This window comes from Lampris incognitus, chromosome 7 (genome assembly GCF_029633865.1).
Source record: "Lampris incognitus isolate fLamInc1 chromosome 7, fLamInc1.hap2, whole genome shotgun sequence".
Lineage (NCBI taxonomy): Eukaryota > Metazoa > Chordata > Actinopteri > Lampriformes > Lampridae > Lampris > Lampris incognitus.
The window spans coordinates 11,435,091-11,448,548 of record NC_079217.1 but is presented as its reverse complement, the minus strand read 5'-3'; the positions used below and the strand labels follow the sequence as shown (position 1 = coordinate 11,448,548).

General features: G+C 47.4%; 1 protein-coding gene across 1 annotated transcript in view; it reads left to right on the top strand.

The window, feature by feature from the left end:
- gab2 (GRB2-associated binding protein 2) overlaps nt 1-13,458 on the top strand; it is a 47,572-nt gene that overhangs the window by 10,519 nt on the left and 23,595 nt on the right. Inside the window, exon 2 of the mRNA XM_056283112.1 lies at nt 11,741-12,038. Within this exon, the coding sequence (XP_056139087.1) occupies nt 11,741-12,038 (298 nt within the window). The remainder of the gene's footprint in view (nt 1-11,740; nt 12,039-13,458) is intronic.

Below are 13,458 nucleotides of genomic sequence, written 5' to 3'. Positions count from 1 at the left end.
TGATGCAAAACAATAAACCAAGTCGGCTGGAGATGATGCCGTGTAGGCGCGACGAGACTGGATTCTGATGTTTCAACACAGTCTGTCTGTAAACGCAACCTGGCCTTCATGTGCCAGGGGAGGCGGTAATGAATCTCATGCTGCTGACTGTGGGATGAGACGTGGACTGGTAAACCCTGGAGATGCACCTCCCTTTACTGTGTGATAAACTGCATGTTTATCTATTCAAGCTCATTTCGTAGCTGTAGTGGGACAGATCCTCGGGGCCGATGTGCACAGCTTCTCAGTATGTCATCAGTTTCAAGTTTATTTGTCCTACATGAAAAGTAAGTTTACACTTGTTCTCATAATGAAACGCTTGTTTTACGGGATCAACACACAAGTGTAGGCCAGGTGTAAGCCATTCTAATAAGCCATCATACGTTGATGATAACCAGATTTGTGTAACAGTAATGCATCGGATAATAGCTGAGTGGTTTCGTTTGGATGCGGCGTCATGCAATTTGTGCGGCGCTTTGGACTTTTGTATTGACTTCACCTTTGTGTCCTCCACGGCGAATGGCGATATGAATTTATTTCCCATCTTCACTTGTCAAATATTATTTCACTTTTTACATTTGAGGCACAAATGGGCCCACTAAGGCCCACTTTAAATATGCTCTTCTTTTTTTTTTAAACGAGCGGCCACGTCAAGAGGTTCGAGCACCATCAGAATAGTGAACTCGTATTCTGCGGAGCCTTTGTGTTACGATAAACCTGAATAAAACCGGTGCTAATGTGGACCAAAGCAGTGAATGGAAAGATTAAACAGGAGAGCCAGAGAGGAAAATATTGCATTGAATAAAACAGTCTCAAGGTCAGGTAACACACGTAGTAAGAACAGAGGTCAACATCCTGTCATAGCTGTCTTACCGCAGACTCACTCCCTTACTGATATTTGCCAAGTCTGGGATGCTCCATTTCTTGGTGAACAGGCGCACAATACACCACAAACAGCTTTGAACCCCTCTCGATGCCTATGTCGATATCGACGAGATGGATTCAAAGAATTCCCAATTCAGCGCCCAAGAACCCGGCGTCCTCATCAACAACAGTAACCCCGCAAGACCTTTCTATTGCTATTGTGTTGTGGTAGCTGTCGGACATATACGCTTTCTCACTTCCTCCGCCCTGTGCTTTCCCTGTGTCGTGTTGGCGCGGTAGATTTAAGATGGAGCGGTAGATAGATGACTTTATTGTCCCCCCTGGAGGAAATTCTTTTTTCTTTTTTTTTTTCACCCACCGGCAGTCATTCTATAATATTAGCACATCATCTACATACAATACATCACATCACAGTGTTGCACATTTTCTTCTGGTCACACATCATGACAGGATATGACGTCAGTGTCCCCAGCTTCTGTGTGCCCTTTTTTCCATTTTGCACATACCTTAGCTCGAACGCACAATACGCCGATCTTGTGTGCATAGGGGGACCCTCCTTCTTTTATGTTAACATGGTTTTGGCTCTATTTGGAAGCCTTTGTCCCACTGTGGTTGTGGCGACTGCATTTGGTGTAAACTCCCCACGCTAGGTGTCATTTGAATAGAGGAGACCAAATAAAACAAATAGTTGCATAGGAAATAAAGGCTCTTCCTTGGGAGGCACCTTTTTCCCCAGCAGTGCAACATCTACCACAGTAATACTGATAGGGCCTAACAAAGTTACTGTTGTCAATGAGGATGTTTATTTTGGAAATTCACTGGAAGGACTCTTGTCAATATAGACACAGGACCCAGGAGTGGTTCAAAGTACTCTACAGCTGTTGGGCATGTGCTTCGGTGTTATCACCTTGCAATGTCCATGGTGTGGTATTCGGATGAAGTATGGTGTTGTTTTTTTTTCACAAAATGAGGTCTGAGCATTATTTGAAAGCCAGTTTTGGGGCGTCTGGGTAGCGTGATGGTCTATTCCGTTGCCTGCCAACATGGGGATCGCCGGTTCGAATCCCCATGCTACCTCCGGCTTGGTCAGGCATCCCTACAGCCACAATTGGCCGTGTCTGCTGGGTGGGAAGCCAGATGTGGGTATGTGTCCTGGTCGCCGCACTAGCGCCTCCTCTGGTCGGTCGAGGCGCCTGTTCGGGGGGGAGGGGGAACTGGGGGGAATAGCGTGATCCTCCCATGCGCTACGTCCTCCTGGTGAAACTCCTCACTGTCAGGTGAAAAGAAGCGGCTGGCGACTCTCGGAGGAGGCATGTGGTAGTCTGCAGCCCTCCCTGGGGTGGAGCAGAGGGGGTGGAGCAGAGATCGGAACAGCTCGGAAGAGTGGGGTAATTGGCCAGATACAGTTGGGGAGAAAAAGGGTAGGGGAAGAAAAACAGTTTTGGTTTGATATTATGCAAACAGTTTAATGTGATGAATTTCATTCGGATTCATTAGTATGGGGGTTTTGCATATGTAAGCAAATATCATGACATATCAATATCGTGTAAAATTCCAATGATTACCATGATAATTATATTTAGTTATGTTAGAGAGAGAGAGAGAGAGAGAGAGAGAGCAAGAGAGAGAGAGAGAGAGAGAGAGAGAGAGAGGATATTCCCAAACAAGTCGATTTGTATTGGAAAACAAATGAAATCATCACCCTGGTGACAGTTTTTTTTTTCTTCACTGCAAGAAAAAAAAAAAAGGTTCTCAGACTTATAACCAGAACAAATGACTTGTTTGGACGGATATTTTTTTGCAGTACCAACAACAGATGGCAGAGGAAATGGCACAAAGAGTTCTGATTAAGGATAATGCTCCCCGTTAGTCAAACTGTCTGTGCGGGCTGAAGATGAATAAGCATGGTCGTTCGATGATGGGGAGACAGGACCAGAGATTACTCGTTTCCTTAATGATGCAAGTGTTCATATACAAATTGAGGGTGATTATATCCACCAGTACACTCTGAGAGCTTGTCTTCCGCATTTTGCATATCGCTGTTCTGCAGAAGGGGAGTGAATGAGCACTTCTGTGTATGAAATGCAGCCGTCCTCTTCATCATAAGCGGGGCTGTGGGATGGAGCGTTTTATCACCCTGCTGTGATGACACTGTGTGTGCAGTCAAATGGTCCTGAGATCTGATTGGCTGAGTCGTATCGTATTGAAAGCTCTCATGAAACACCCAATAAATGCTCACCTGCCACTGCGTCACTATCAGTTTAAATATATTACACCTGACGCCATAGCAACTATTTAAAGAAGATCATAGAAGGTTGAATCAGCTCATCTGGATACAACGTTTATTGACGGATACATTTCATCCCCCAACTAAGTGACGGTTGATGAAACGTATCTCTCAATAAACATTGTATCCAGATGAACTGATTCAACCTTCTTTCTTTGATTTTCTTACATGGATTATCGAGCATGCATCAAGACATTTAAGAAGAGTGCAGTAGAATAACGAGTATCTCTTTGCTTAGTTACCATCCATCCATCCATTATCCAAACCGCTTATTCTGCTCTCAGGGTCGCGGGGATGCTGGAGCCTATCCCAGCAGTCATCGGGCAGCAGGCGGGGAGACACCCCGGACAGGCCGCCAGGCCATCACAGGGCCTACTTAAACTGTTTCGACTTAAACTGGAAAAAACAAAGTTTACACTGAGGGGCGTTTTAAATAACCGTGTACCTTTTTAATACAATTCTATGTTACCGTCATTGGGCGGCCCAGTGGTTAGCACTGTTGCCTCACAGCAAGAAGGTCCTGGGTTCGAACCCCAGGCCGTCCCGGGCCCTTTCTGTGTGGAGTCTGCATGTTGTCCCTGTGTCTGCGTGGGTTTCCTCCGGGCACTCCGGTTTCCCCCCCACCATCGAAAAAAGACATGCATGTTAGGGCTAATATTGCTGTCTGTGCCCCTGAGCAAGGCAATGGGGAGAAGAACTGGAGTTGGTCCCCGGGCGCTGCAGCTGCCCACTGCTCCAGTACAATAGGATGGCTTAAATGCAGAGAACACATTTCATTGTAACTGAACAAGGACGAAAATAAAGTGTTTTCTCTTCTTCCTCCTTTTTTTCCCCAAAGCGGTAAAGCCTCTCGGTGTGATGATGCGCATGGTAATGATGACTTTTTGCAATTCAGAAATAACCGTGAAACACATGCCTTGGCCCTCCTGTTGCTCCTCAGCATTGTTATGAAAAATAAATCACACCAGACTCTATGAACGTTATCCAAGTATATGGAAGCTGAGTTTTTACATTAAAGGAAAAAGAAACCTTGGCATATCCATAAGGCAGACATCAGAGGATGAGAAGATAACCTTGAGAGGACTCCGTCTGTCTTGGCATTGAGTTTCAACCGCTGCCACCCCCACCCACCCCCACCCCTCATTAGCACGCTAGCGTTTGTTGGCCTGTTTGGGGTCTTATCTGCACGTGTTGTGTCTCGCAGCTGCCGCTCCTCCAAGGTCGGCGTTTCGACCGTTGAGAAACCCGAGCGCTTTTATTTCAACTGAAACAGAGGGCTCCGGTGCGTCTGTTGGATATAAAAGCCTGTAGTTTTACGCTCTTAGCAACCCTGTTGAACATCTTTTTTGTGTTTATATCTCCTGGGTACATGGGACAGTGCCATGTCCAGCCCAGGAGCATCTGGATCTCCTCAAACACCAAGGAGAGATAGTGCGATGGAGCCGCAGAAAATGCGGATCGGCTGCAAATTGTTGGCACACCGCTCGGCTCAGATTGTGTTTGTGAGATGGGAATTTATTGGAAATCCTCCAGAAACAAGTGTCATAAACTGTGTCTGGGGTAGCTGTCTGCTTAACATCATATATTGAGCCGGACGGCGAGCCCTGCGTAAACTTCTGGAAATCCCAGGAACTTCCACAGGCGCTCTTAAGTCAATTCGCAGTTTATTTAAGCTCATGCCCGACATAAACTGATGTCACGGAAGTAAACAAAGATAAATGACACCTGTCTGGAGCAGACGACTAAAGCAGACAATACAGCTGCTGCTGGAACATGTGTGTGTCTGTGTTTTTGTCTGCGTTCATGCAGCTTTTCAGTGCACGTGTATTTTTGTTTGTCTGTGTTTATGCCTGTTTATGAGGGTTCGTTTTGTTATTCGTCTGCAGTGTGTTTGTTCGCCTGTTGACATCTGTGTGTGTGTGTCTGTGCATGCGTGTGTGTACTGGTATTGTTTTAAGGTGAAAAGGAACACCAGTGGAACAGTCAAATGTAAGAGTAAAAAGTAAAATTTGGCTCGTCTCGTCTCAAGTCAGAGCACACGGAGGGGTGGGGCTGCATAGCAGCGTATTGTTTTTGTGCGGCACAAATTCCAAGTTGATGGGTCAAAAACTGACCAGATTTTGCATCCCCTTGGCTCGCCAAAGCTGCATGTGGAATGCGGGCTGACGTGTGACCCGCTATTGATTACGGCTGGATAGCAGGGCTCTGTCGTTTTCTGCAGCCGGCTTGTCCCCTCTCGTAGTATTAAGCAGAGTCACGAGTGTTTAGGCATTCAGTCGCGGCCATTTCCAAGGTATTTCTTGACCAGACAGATGTTACTGTTTTAGAGGTCTCCATTTTTAATGCATCTGGAGGTTTTGTTCTTCTTCTTCTTCTTCGTTGTGAGGCGTTGCTTGGCTGGCACAAGTTTTGTATTTTACAAGTACGAAAAGGTGCGGGAATAAAGTGGCGTCCAGTCTTATAAAAGCCACTAGGGGGTAAATATGCCTCGATGGTGCCACGTAACATTGAGAAGAAACAACATAAACTCCGCTTATGTACGGGTTGGCCCTTTGATAAATGCATTATGAGAAATTTTTCAGTGGCTTCTCCTTCAGCCACCACAACAACTGCTGATGCGCCTGTGACCGCGCTCTGAAAGTCAGTATGGTAAGAATGGAAAGCAACGTCACACAACCAGTTGACTTAATGTTGGGTTCCTAGAAGCACTAATGTCCATTTTCCACAGGGCTTTTAGAAATGTGAAAGCTCATACACTCACTGGGGCTGCCGGGACGTTATTGACTGAAATTGGACGCTAAAGAACCTCCTCGCATCCCCCCGTCCCCCGCCCCCTCCGGCTGTGCTCTGTCCCTCCCCTTATAATAACCCTGCCGATGGAGCCTGTGAGATCGAGTGTGCAACCCTTCTCGACTCGCCCCGTTGCTAAATCTGAGCAACACCGGCTGAGCTGTAGTGTGTATACTAACGCTAGCGTGTCAGGGGTGATGCTAGTGTGTTTGCACGTGGGGGGCTGACGGGGTGTCACCCAGATCTAACAGGAGCTCGCCTCAGTTGACTGCATAAGTGATGTTGCCTGGGGCGAAGACTTGCACTGATGTCACCGAAATCACAAGACCGTCCGGAATCACAAGAGATCACGCTGCCACAAAAGACACAACCCCTCCACAAAAGCTGCCCTTTGCGTGGATAATGTACACAAACAAGGGCGAGCGCAGGCCCCGGCGCCGCAGCGCCGCTGTTTGTGCAGCTGTGTTTATACTGCAGCAGCAGGTAAGGCCGAGGAGGAAGGAACCCAGGTGTAGCACCAAGGCCATAGCCAACCTGCGCCCTCCTTCAGCTTGGTTCTCTGCCGCTTTAATTGGAGGTGGGGGGGCAAACAAGACTGCTCTAACCCTTAACTTGGACAAGCATGCCGGTTTGGTTTTGAATGTTTGCTCACGCACGTTTGGAAACATGTTGATGGATGGCTGTCAGCCCTGGCTGTTGACACAATGCACCACTACACACTCATGCAGCTCTGCTGTCTTACTGTAAAAAAAAAAAACAAAAAAAACAAAAAGGCATGCTGTGGATAATCGCTTGGGTCGTCGCCAGAAGGGACGTATCTCGTAGGTCGCCACCGAACAAAGGGAACAAAAGAAGACTGATGGGTTACGTTTCAAGACACGGGACCAGGTCTATTTTTGGTCCCGTGATTTTCAAAACATGAATGTTAAGACGTTCCGTCGTTTTCGTTACACGACTGACTTGTTTTCCCGCAGTTGCGTCTTGTTTATTTCGCTAAAAAAAAAAAAAAAAAATTCTTTTACAGGCTTGGCGGACTTTGCTTATTCTGCACAATTGTCTCTGAACTGAGTTTTTTTTTTTTTGTGTTGTTGTTTTCACCTATATTGCCTCCCCCCCACACCCCACCCACAATATCATTGTTTCGCTCCCTGCCAAAAGTAGAAGGAAATGTGTCCACTTGTCAACATGTGACGAAAGGACTTGGCCTGTCGGACTAGTTTTCGTCCTAATTTCAGACGCCAACTCGCTCAAACGGTTGCCTTGTGTCATTTGCTATTAGACGTTCTTCCTTCCCGGCCTTCTGAAACACACGCGGACGTCGTATCCTCTCCGGTAGGCTGCAGATATTCTCTGGCGCTTGCTGGCTGCTGTTAAGACGGCACAGACTACAGTACTTTTTTTTTCCTTCTCTCCACAAACGGTATGACGAAATCTGTGTAGGATGATGGAATATGGCCGGGGATGCTAAACGCTGTCCGGTTGTTGGTGGCTGCGGCTGTCCTACTGCCCGTTGGGCTCCCATCGCTGGCAGATCCCCCCCGATGCGGATATATCAGTTTTTCCTTGGCTTCAGAAAGCGCTTTACAAACCCTTGTGTCCACTGTTACCTCATGGACAGCTGAATCATCAGGATTTTTCTGGGTTTTTTTTTTTTTGGTGTGCTGCGAAGGTGCTAGCGCCGGTTGTTTTTTTTTTTCTGCTTAGGTTGGACATCATTCTTCTCTTTGAATCCTCCCATCCAAAGGGATGCATTAAAATGAAAAAAAAAACATGATAAACAAATGCTAGCGGATGGAAACTTGGACCGTAGCCCATGTGGTTTGTCACACACGGACGTAATATACAAGAGCTCAGAGTCTGATCGCTGGTGCAGCACATGGCTCTCAGTGGTCCGGTGAACTGTCCAGTCCAGTTGATAACAAGGGCAGTGTGTCTTTGGGGCCGAACTCCCCCCCCCACCCCACCCCAAACACCCCGGCAGATTAAACCACAGCCACGAAGGGGAAATGGGGAAGTGAGAGAGCAGAGCCGGGGGTAGTTCACCCTGGCTGCCCTCGGTCCCACTTCTCACTTCCAAGTACTTGGACAGTGATCGATGGGCTTAGACGTGCTGTGGAGGACGAGCCGTGGGTGGGTTAGCCCGTTTTGTTGTGTCCTCCTTTTCCCATGATTTACTTCACCAGGTCAGCGCGCTCAAATATGAAAACCGCGTGAGAGAGAAAGGAGAGGCGGCCTTACGAGCCGTGAAGTAGGAGACTCGAGAAGTCGCATGGGCCGATACGTTTCAGATCGTTATTTTTTTCTTCCCCTGTATTTGCTATTCGAGGCTTTCGAGCATCAGCGAGACGCATCACAATACAGGAAGTGCGCCGCCAGATACACATCATCCCCTCCGCCGGGCTCCGCAGTATTGCGCGTATGCTAAAGGAGAGCCATTTCTTTTCCTGTGAGAGCCACTGGTTCTATTTTGGGTAGGATGAAGCCTCGCTGTATGTACTCTGTGGTCGATAGTTGTTACTGTCCCGAGTTAATACTCCGGCCATGGCCGAAGGATGCCAGGAATAACCCAGCTCGGTCACGCTGACCTCTTGAAACTGGGCACTGCTCCAGGTTTCAATTAAGCCGTGTTCTCCCCTTCTCCAGAAAAGGCCATAACGTTTAAATGGAGAAACTATTGCAAGAGATTCAGCAATTACCTTCTTTCCTCCCCCCCGACGAACAATGAGAACAGTCACAGAACCAACGCGAGCTAGAGAACAGTCGAACGAAAAGCATGTTTTATGTAAATGTCCTCGTGTTATTTGTAAGTTCTCTTCAACAAGCATGTCTTTTTCGGTTGGATTCAGATTTTTTCTTGTTCACTGCTTTCACGATGAAAGAGGAGCCTGCGCTCGGTCAAAAGCAGAAAAGGATAATTCCGCTAATTTCTTTCCCCCTGCTCTCCATCCATCCATCCATCATCTGAACCGCTTATCCTGCTCTCAGGGTTGCGGGGATGCTGGAGCCTATCCCAGCAGTCATTGGGCGGCAGGCGTTGAGACACCCTGGACAGGCCGCCAGGCCATCACAGGGCCCAAACACACACACATTCATATGTAGGGGCAATTTAGTACGGCCGATTCACCTGACCTACATGTCTTTGGACTGTGGGAGGAAACCGGAGACCCCGGAGGAAACCCACGCAGACACGGGGAGAACATGCAAACCACACAGAGGACGACCCGGGACGACCCCTAGGGTTGGACTACCCCGAGGCTCGAACCCAGGACCTTCTTGTTGTGAGGCGACCGCGTTAACCACTGCGCCACCGTACCGCCCCCCTGCTTCCCAACAGTCTCTTAAGTGTCTGTATTATTCGATATTAACCTCTGTTTCCCGTTGTCAGACATTACAGAGGAGCTCGCCCCACCCGCTAATACATTTAAGTCCACATCGATGTAGTAAATCAAAAAACTCAAAATGCCCAGAATGATTTTTCTTTGGATCACAGTACATTTCCTGGTTCTGTATTGATAAAAAAAAAAAAAAGAAGTTTTTTCGGGATAAGGGCTTGGGAAAAACTAAACGTTTTTGAAGCTAGTCCTCTTTTGCTGCCAAAATCAGCTCGAGGCTGCAAATCAGCAAGATGAATGATTAGATTCCTTATTTTCATCTTCCTCCCGTTGCGGGTTATCTGGGCGCTTGATTGCAATCTCCCTTGTCCTTAAAAACAACTTGTGTAAATATTAGAATTTAACAGTATTCCTTTGAAGGTAATTAGCAATACTGCCGTCTGCTAATTCGGGTCCGAACTTTGCCGGGACTCTGCTCGGGATGCCAAACCCGCCCTGGCTTCATATCCATATCGTGTAATTTCAGCTCCAGACAAAGCTTCAGAAGTGTGCACGGAGTCTTTAAACGGTGTCTGCTGGAAGTGAAATGAGAAAAAAATTGAACAACCTCGCACAAAATTTGGTAGCACGTTTTGTTCGGGCCACGGTTTGTGGTATCGGAGCTCACCGTGCCAAGATGCACACGGCGCCGTCGGCACCATCACGTCTGCCACCGGGCCCGGCCGGCCTCACCGGTACGGCACGTCAGTCTGGCGGAGGCAAACGAAACGGGGGAGCGTCTAACGAACCCCCTGGTGTCGCTGCACCGCTTCAGCTACTGACTGAAGACGCTATCAGACGACATGCATTTCCTGACACAACACACTGTGTTGCTTTATTTCTCAGAAAGTGTTCAGAGACTGGGGGACAAAAGAGCATTTCAATTTTTTTTTCTTTTTTGTGGGAACCCCCCCCCCCCCATTACTTTAAAATTGAGAATTTAACATTTGAGAGGAATTGCGTCGCTCGCGCGGATGAAACGCCGATTCTAGTGTGGTGCTTTTGAACGGGGGGGGGGGGGCTCCTTAACGGCACGGCATCTGTGAGGTAGAGTCCCTAATAGTCCCGATTAAACCATATGGAGCGTGCACGCTTGGAGAAAGCAGCGACAGTATTTATAAAACACAGGCGACACGCTCCTTGATGTGTTTTCCCTCTCTGTGTCACTATTTCTCTCTCCCTCTCTGTTTGTGTGTATGTGTGTGTTTTTTTTTTTTTGGTGTTAGTCTGGGTGGTGGTGGGGGGGGGGTGAGGGGTGTTGGCCTTGCGGCAATGTCTGTGTTGATGGAGAGAGAGGGGGGCCTGCAGGATCCTGTGTGTCAGCAGCCTGCAATTGAGAGACATTGCCTGGGCGGAAGTGCATCACTGGCCGGCGGCCAACAACCCCCCCCCTTCCCCTCCCCACCCCCGCCCCATCCATCTTTCTCCTTTGTCTCGGTACATAAAATACAGAGTGGCCCTTTAAGACAGCCCCTGGAAAGACGTATGGGGCTCCTCTGCAGCTCCTCTCCCAGTCGAGGCTACTTTGCTGTACAAACAACAGCGGCGTCCCTAGTGTAAAAAAAAATCGGCTTGCAGTATTTTAAGTTTTCGTTTCCCTGCGTGTGTTATTGCAGATATCGTGACTTCCTGTGGTTCATAATGAGCATTTGGCAGCGTTTATTTAGATGCTGGGGGTGGGGGGGGGGGTTTGCAGGCGGGAATCATACTTACACAGTCACGTCTGGATGCAGCTTGATCTATCGTTTTTTTTTTGGTTTTTTTTTTTTTTTTTTTTTTGGATACGAGAGGTGTCAATCACCGGCTCTGGTCGTGGGGGCAGAGCCCACTCGCCAAAGTTGTCATGGAGGACTTTGATATTTGAACTGCATCTCTAATTCTCTCCTCACTCACAGTGGAGTATCAGTACAGGAAATACGTTGAGGAAGAAACACCTGCTACTGCAAAAAGAGAAACCCCCCCCCCCACACACACACACACACACACACACACACACACACACACACACACACACCACACCACCACATGTATGCACAAGCATAAGAAGACAAGTAGAAAGCCACACTTTTTTTCCTCTGAACTCACTCTTCTGTTTGATCAAACCCAACACCGCAACCAACGTCCAACTGTTAAGAGGGTATTATTGTCAAGGCAACACTCCGCAGCGCACACAACACGAACAGATTACTAAACCACCTGTATGTTACCTCACTGAGGCTCATGTCATAGCTGAAATCCAAGTATTAATAGCATTATCTGTCTGCAAACATGTGACTTTATCTGCTCAGAGGCTTTTTTTGTGTGTTGTTGTTGTTGTTGTCGTCTGTTTGTGGACATGGGTCTAACCTGCGGTGTCATTGTTCCCAAGGCGTGGAAGAAACGCTGGTTCATCCTTCGAAGTGGCCGTATGAGCGGTGACCCCGATGTTCTTGAGTACTACAAGAACGACCACTCCAAGAAGCCCATCCGGGTCATTGACCTGCACTGCTGCGAGCAAGTGGACGCCGGGTTGACTTTCAAGAGGAAGGAGTTCCAGGACAGCTTTGTGTTCGACATCAAGACGTCAGACCGCACGTTCTACCTGGTGGCCGAAACCGAGGAGGAGATGAACAAGTGGGTTCGCTCCATCTGCCAGCTGTGTGGATTCAACCAGTCAGATGACAATGGTAGGGCACTATGACCTCCCAGTCATATTCTCTCTCGCTCACTCTTTCTCTCTCTCTCTCTCAGAGACACACATGCGCACTTTCCCTCCCATCCTCTTCTTCTCTGTATCTGTTGCTCTTCTATCTCTTTTCACCTCTCAATCCTTGTCCACCCATCTCTTCCTGCTTCCTGCAAGGACTATTTTGACAAGCTGTCCGGCAAATAATTTGTCAGAAGGGCCCCCGTTCTAAATGAACCGGCCGCATATGAATATATCATTTTGTGTTGCGTAACACAACTGGTCCCGGTGTAATGGAAACTTTGAAGGGATTTTGATTTTCTTACAACGCATCGAGTTAATCAGTTTCCATGTTTCGGTCTGACTAAGCCAAATGTCAGACTGTGAGAAATTCCAGTGGAAAGTGTGTTTGCAGCCCGCATGTAAATCTGGTTTTAAAGTTTATTCCATGCCCATTTTGTAAATCTCTTGTGTTGAATTTTACGGCGTTCAAGCAATCGATTCTTAAAACGTGTTTCCATAGCCGTTACCTAAGACATAGTGGTTGCTTTTTCTGATTGTGTGGAGATATTTCTGCAGATTTTAGACACGGAGTCGGTCGAAGACAGAGACACACACTCACTCGACAAAACACGAGAGCTCCTCTCTTTTATCAGCGTTGCTCCGTGTGCTCTCTCGTATTGTTTTGAATTTCTCCTGGCTTAGTCTTCAGAAGATCCAGTGGCACAGGACCAGCTACATGATATCACTGGATGCCGGGTTGTTTTTTTTCCATTTGTGTTATCTGAGAGAGTTCAGTCGGAACATCTTTGCCCAATGGACACAATATCTGAGTGTGTTATTGATTTTTTTTTTCTTTCTCTTCCTTTGTTTTGTCAAAGAAAAAGACTAATATCTGCCCATCAGATCCAGTATGGCGAGAAGTCTTACGATGGGTACGGGCATTTCAGAAACCAGCTCACCAACCCCGTACAGAGGACAATATTTTACACGCCTTACAAAGTATAGTTTTGTATCTTGGTCCAGAGAGAGGGGGGCCTTTCTCGGCGTGCAGATGAGAGTACATTGGGCATTTGGCCATTGTCGCTGTCATCGAGCCCACCCAAGCTAAACTAAATACTGCGATACAGGCATACATTAATGTTTATATAAGCGAAATTTCTAAAGGCTGTGCTAACCTTTTGAATAGTGTGCGTCGCACACGATGAAAGTTTGTTTGGGGGCTGCATCTTTCGTTCTTCTACTTATAGCACCCAGTCTGGCGGCACTCGTACAAATATTTTCCCACCATCTGCCAGGTGGTGAAAGTTTGTCCATATGCACATGGCTGACCATCCGTATCACGCAATCTATCCAGGTGTTGCACGAAACAACACTGAACAGAAATGTCATGCAGAGAATAATAATTTCCACTACATGAG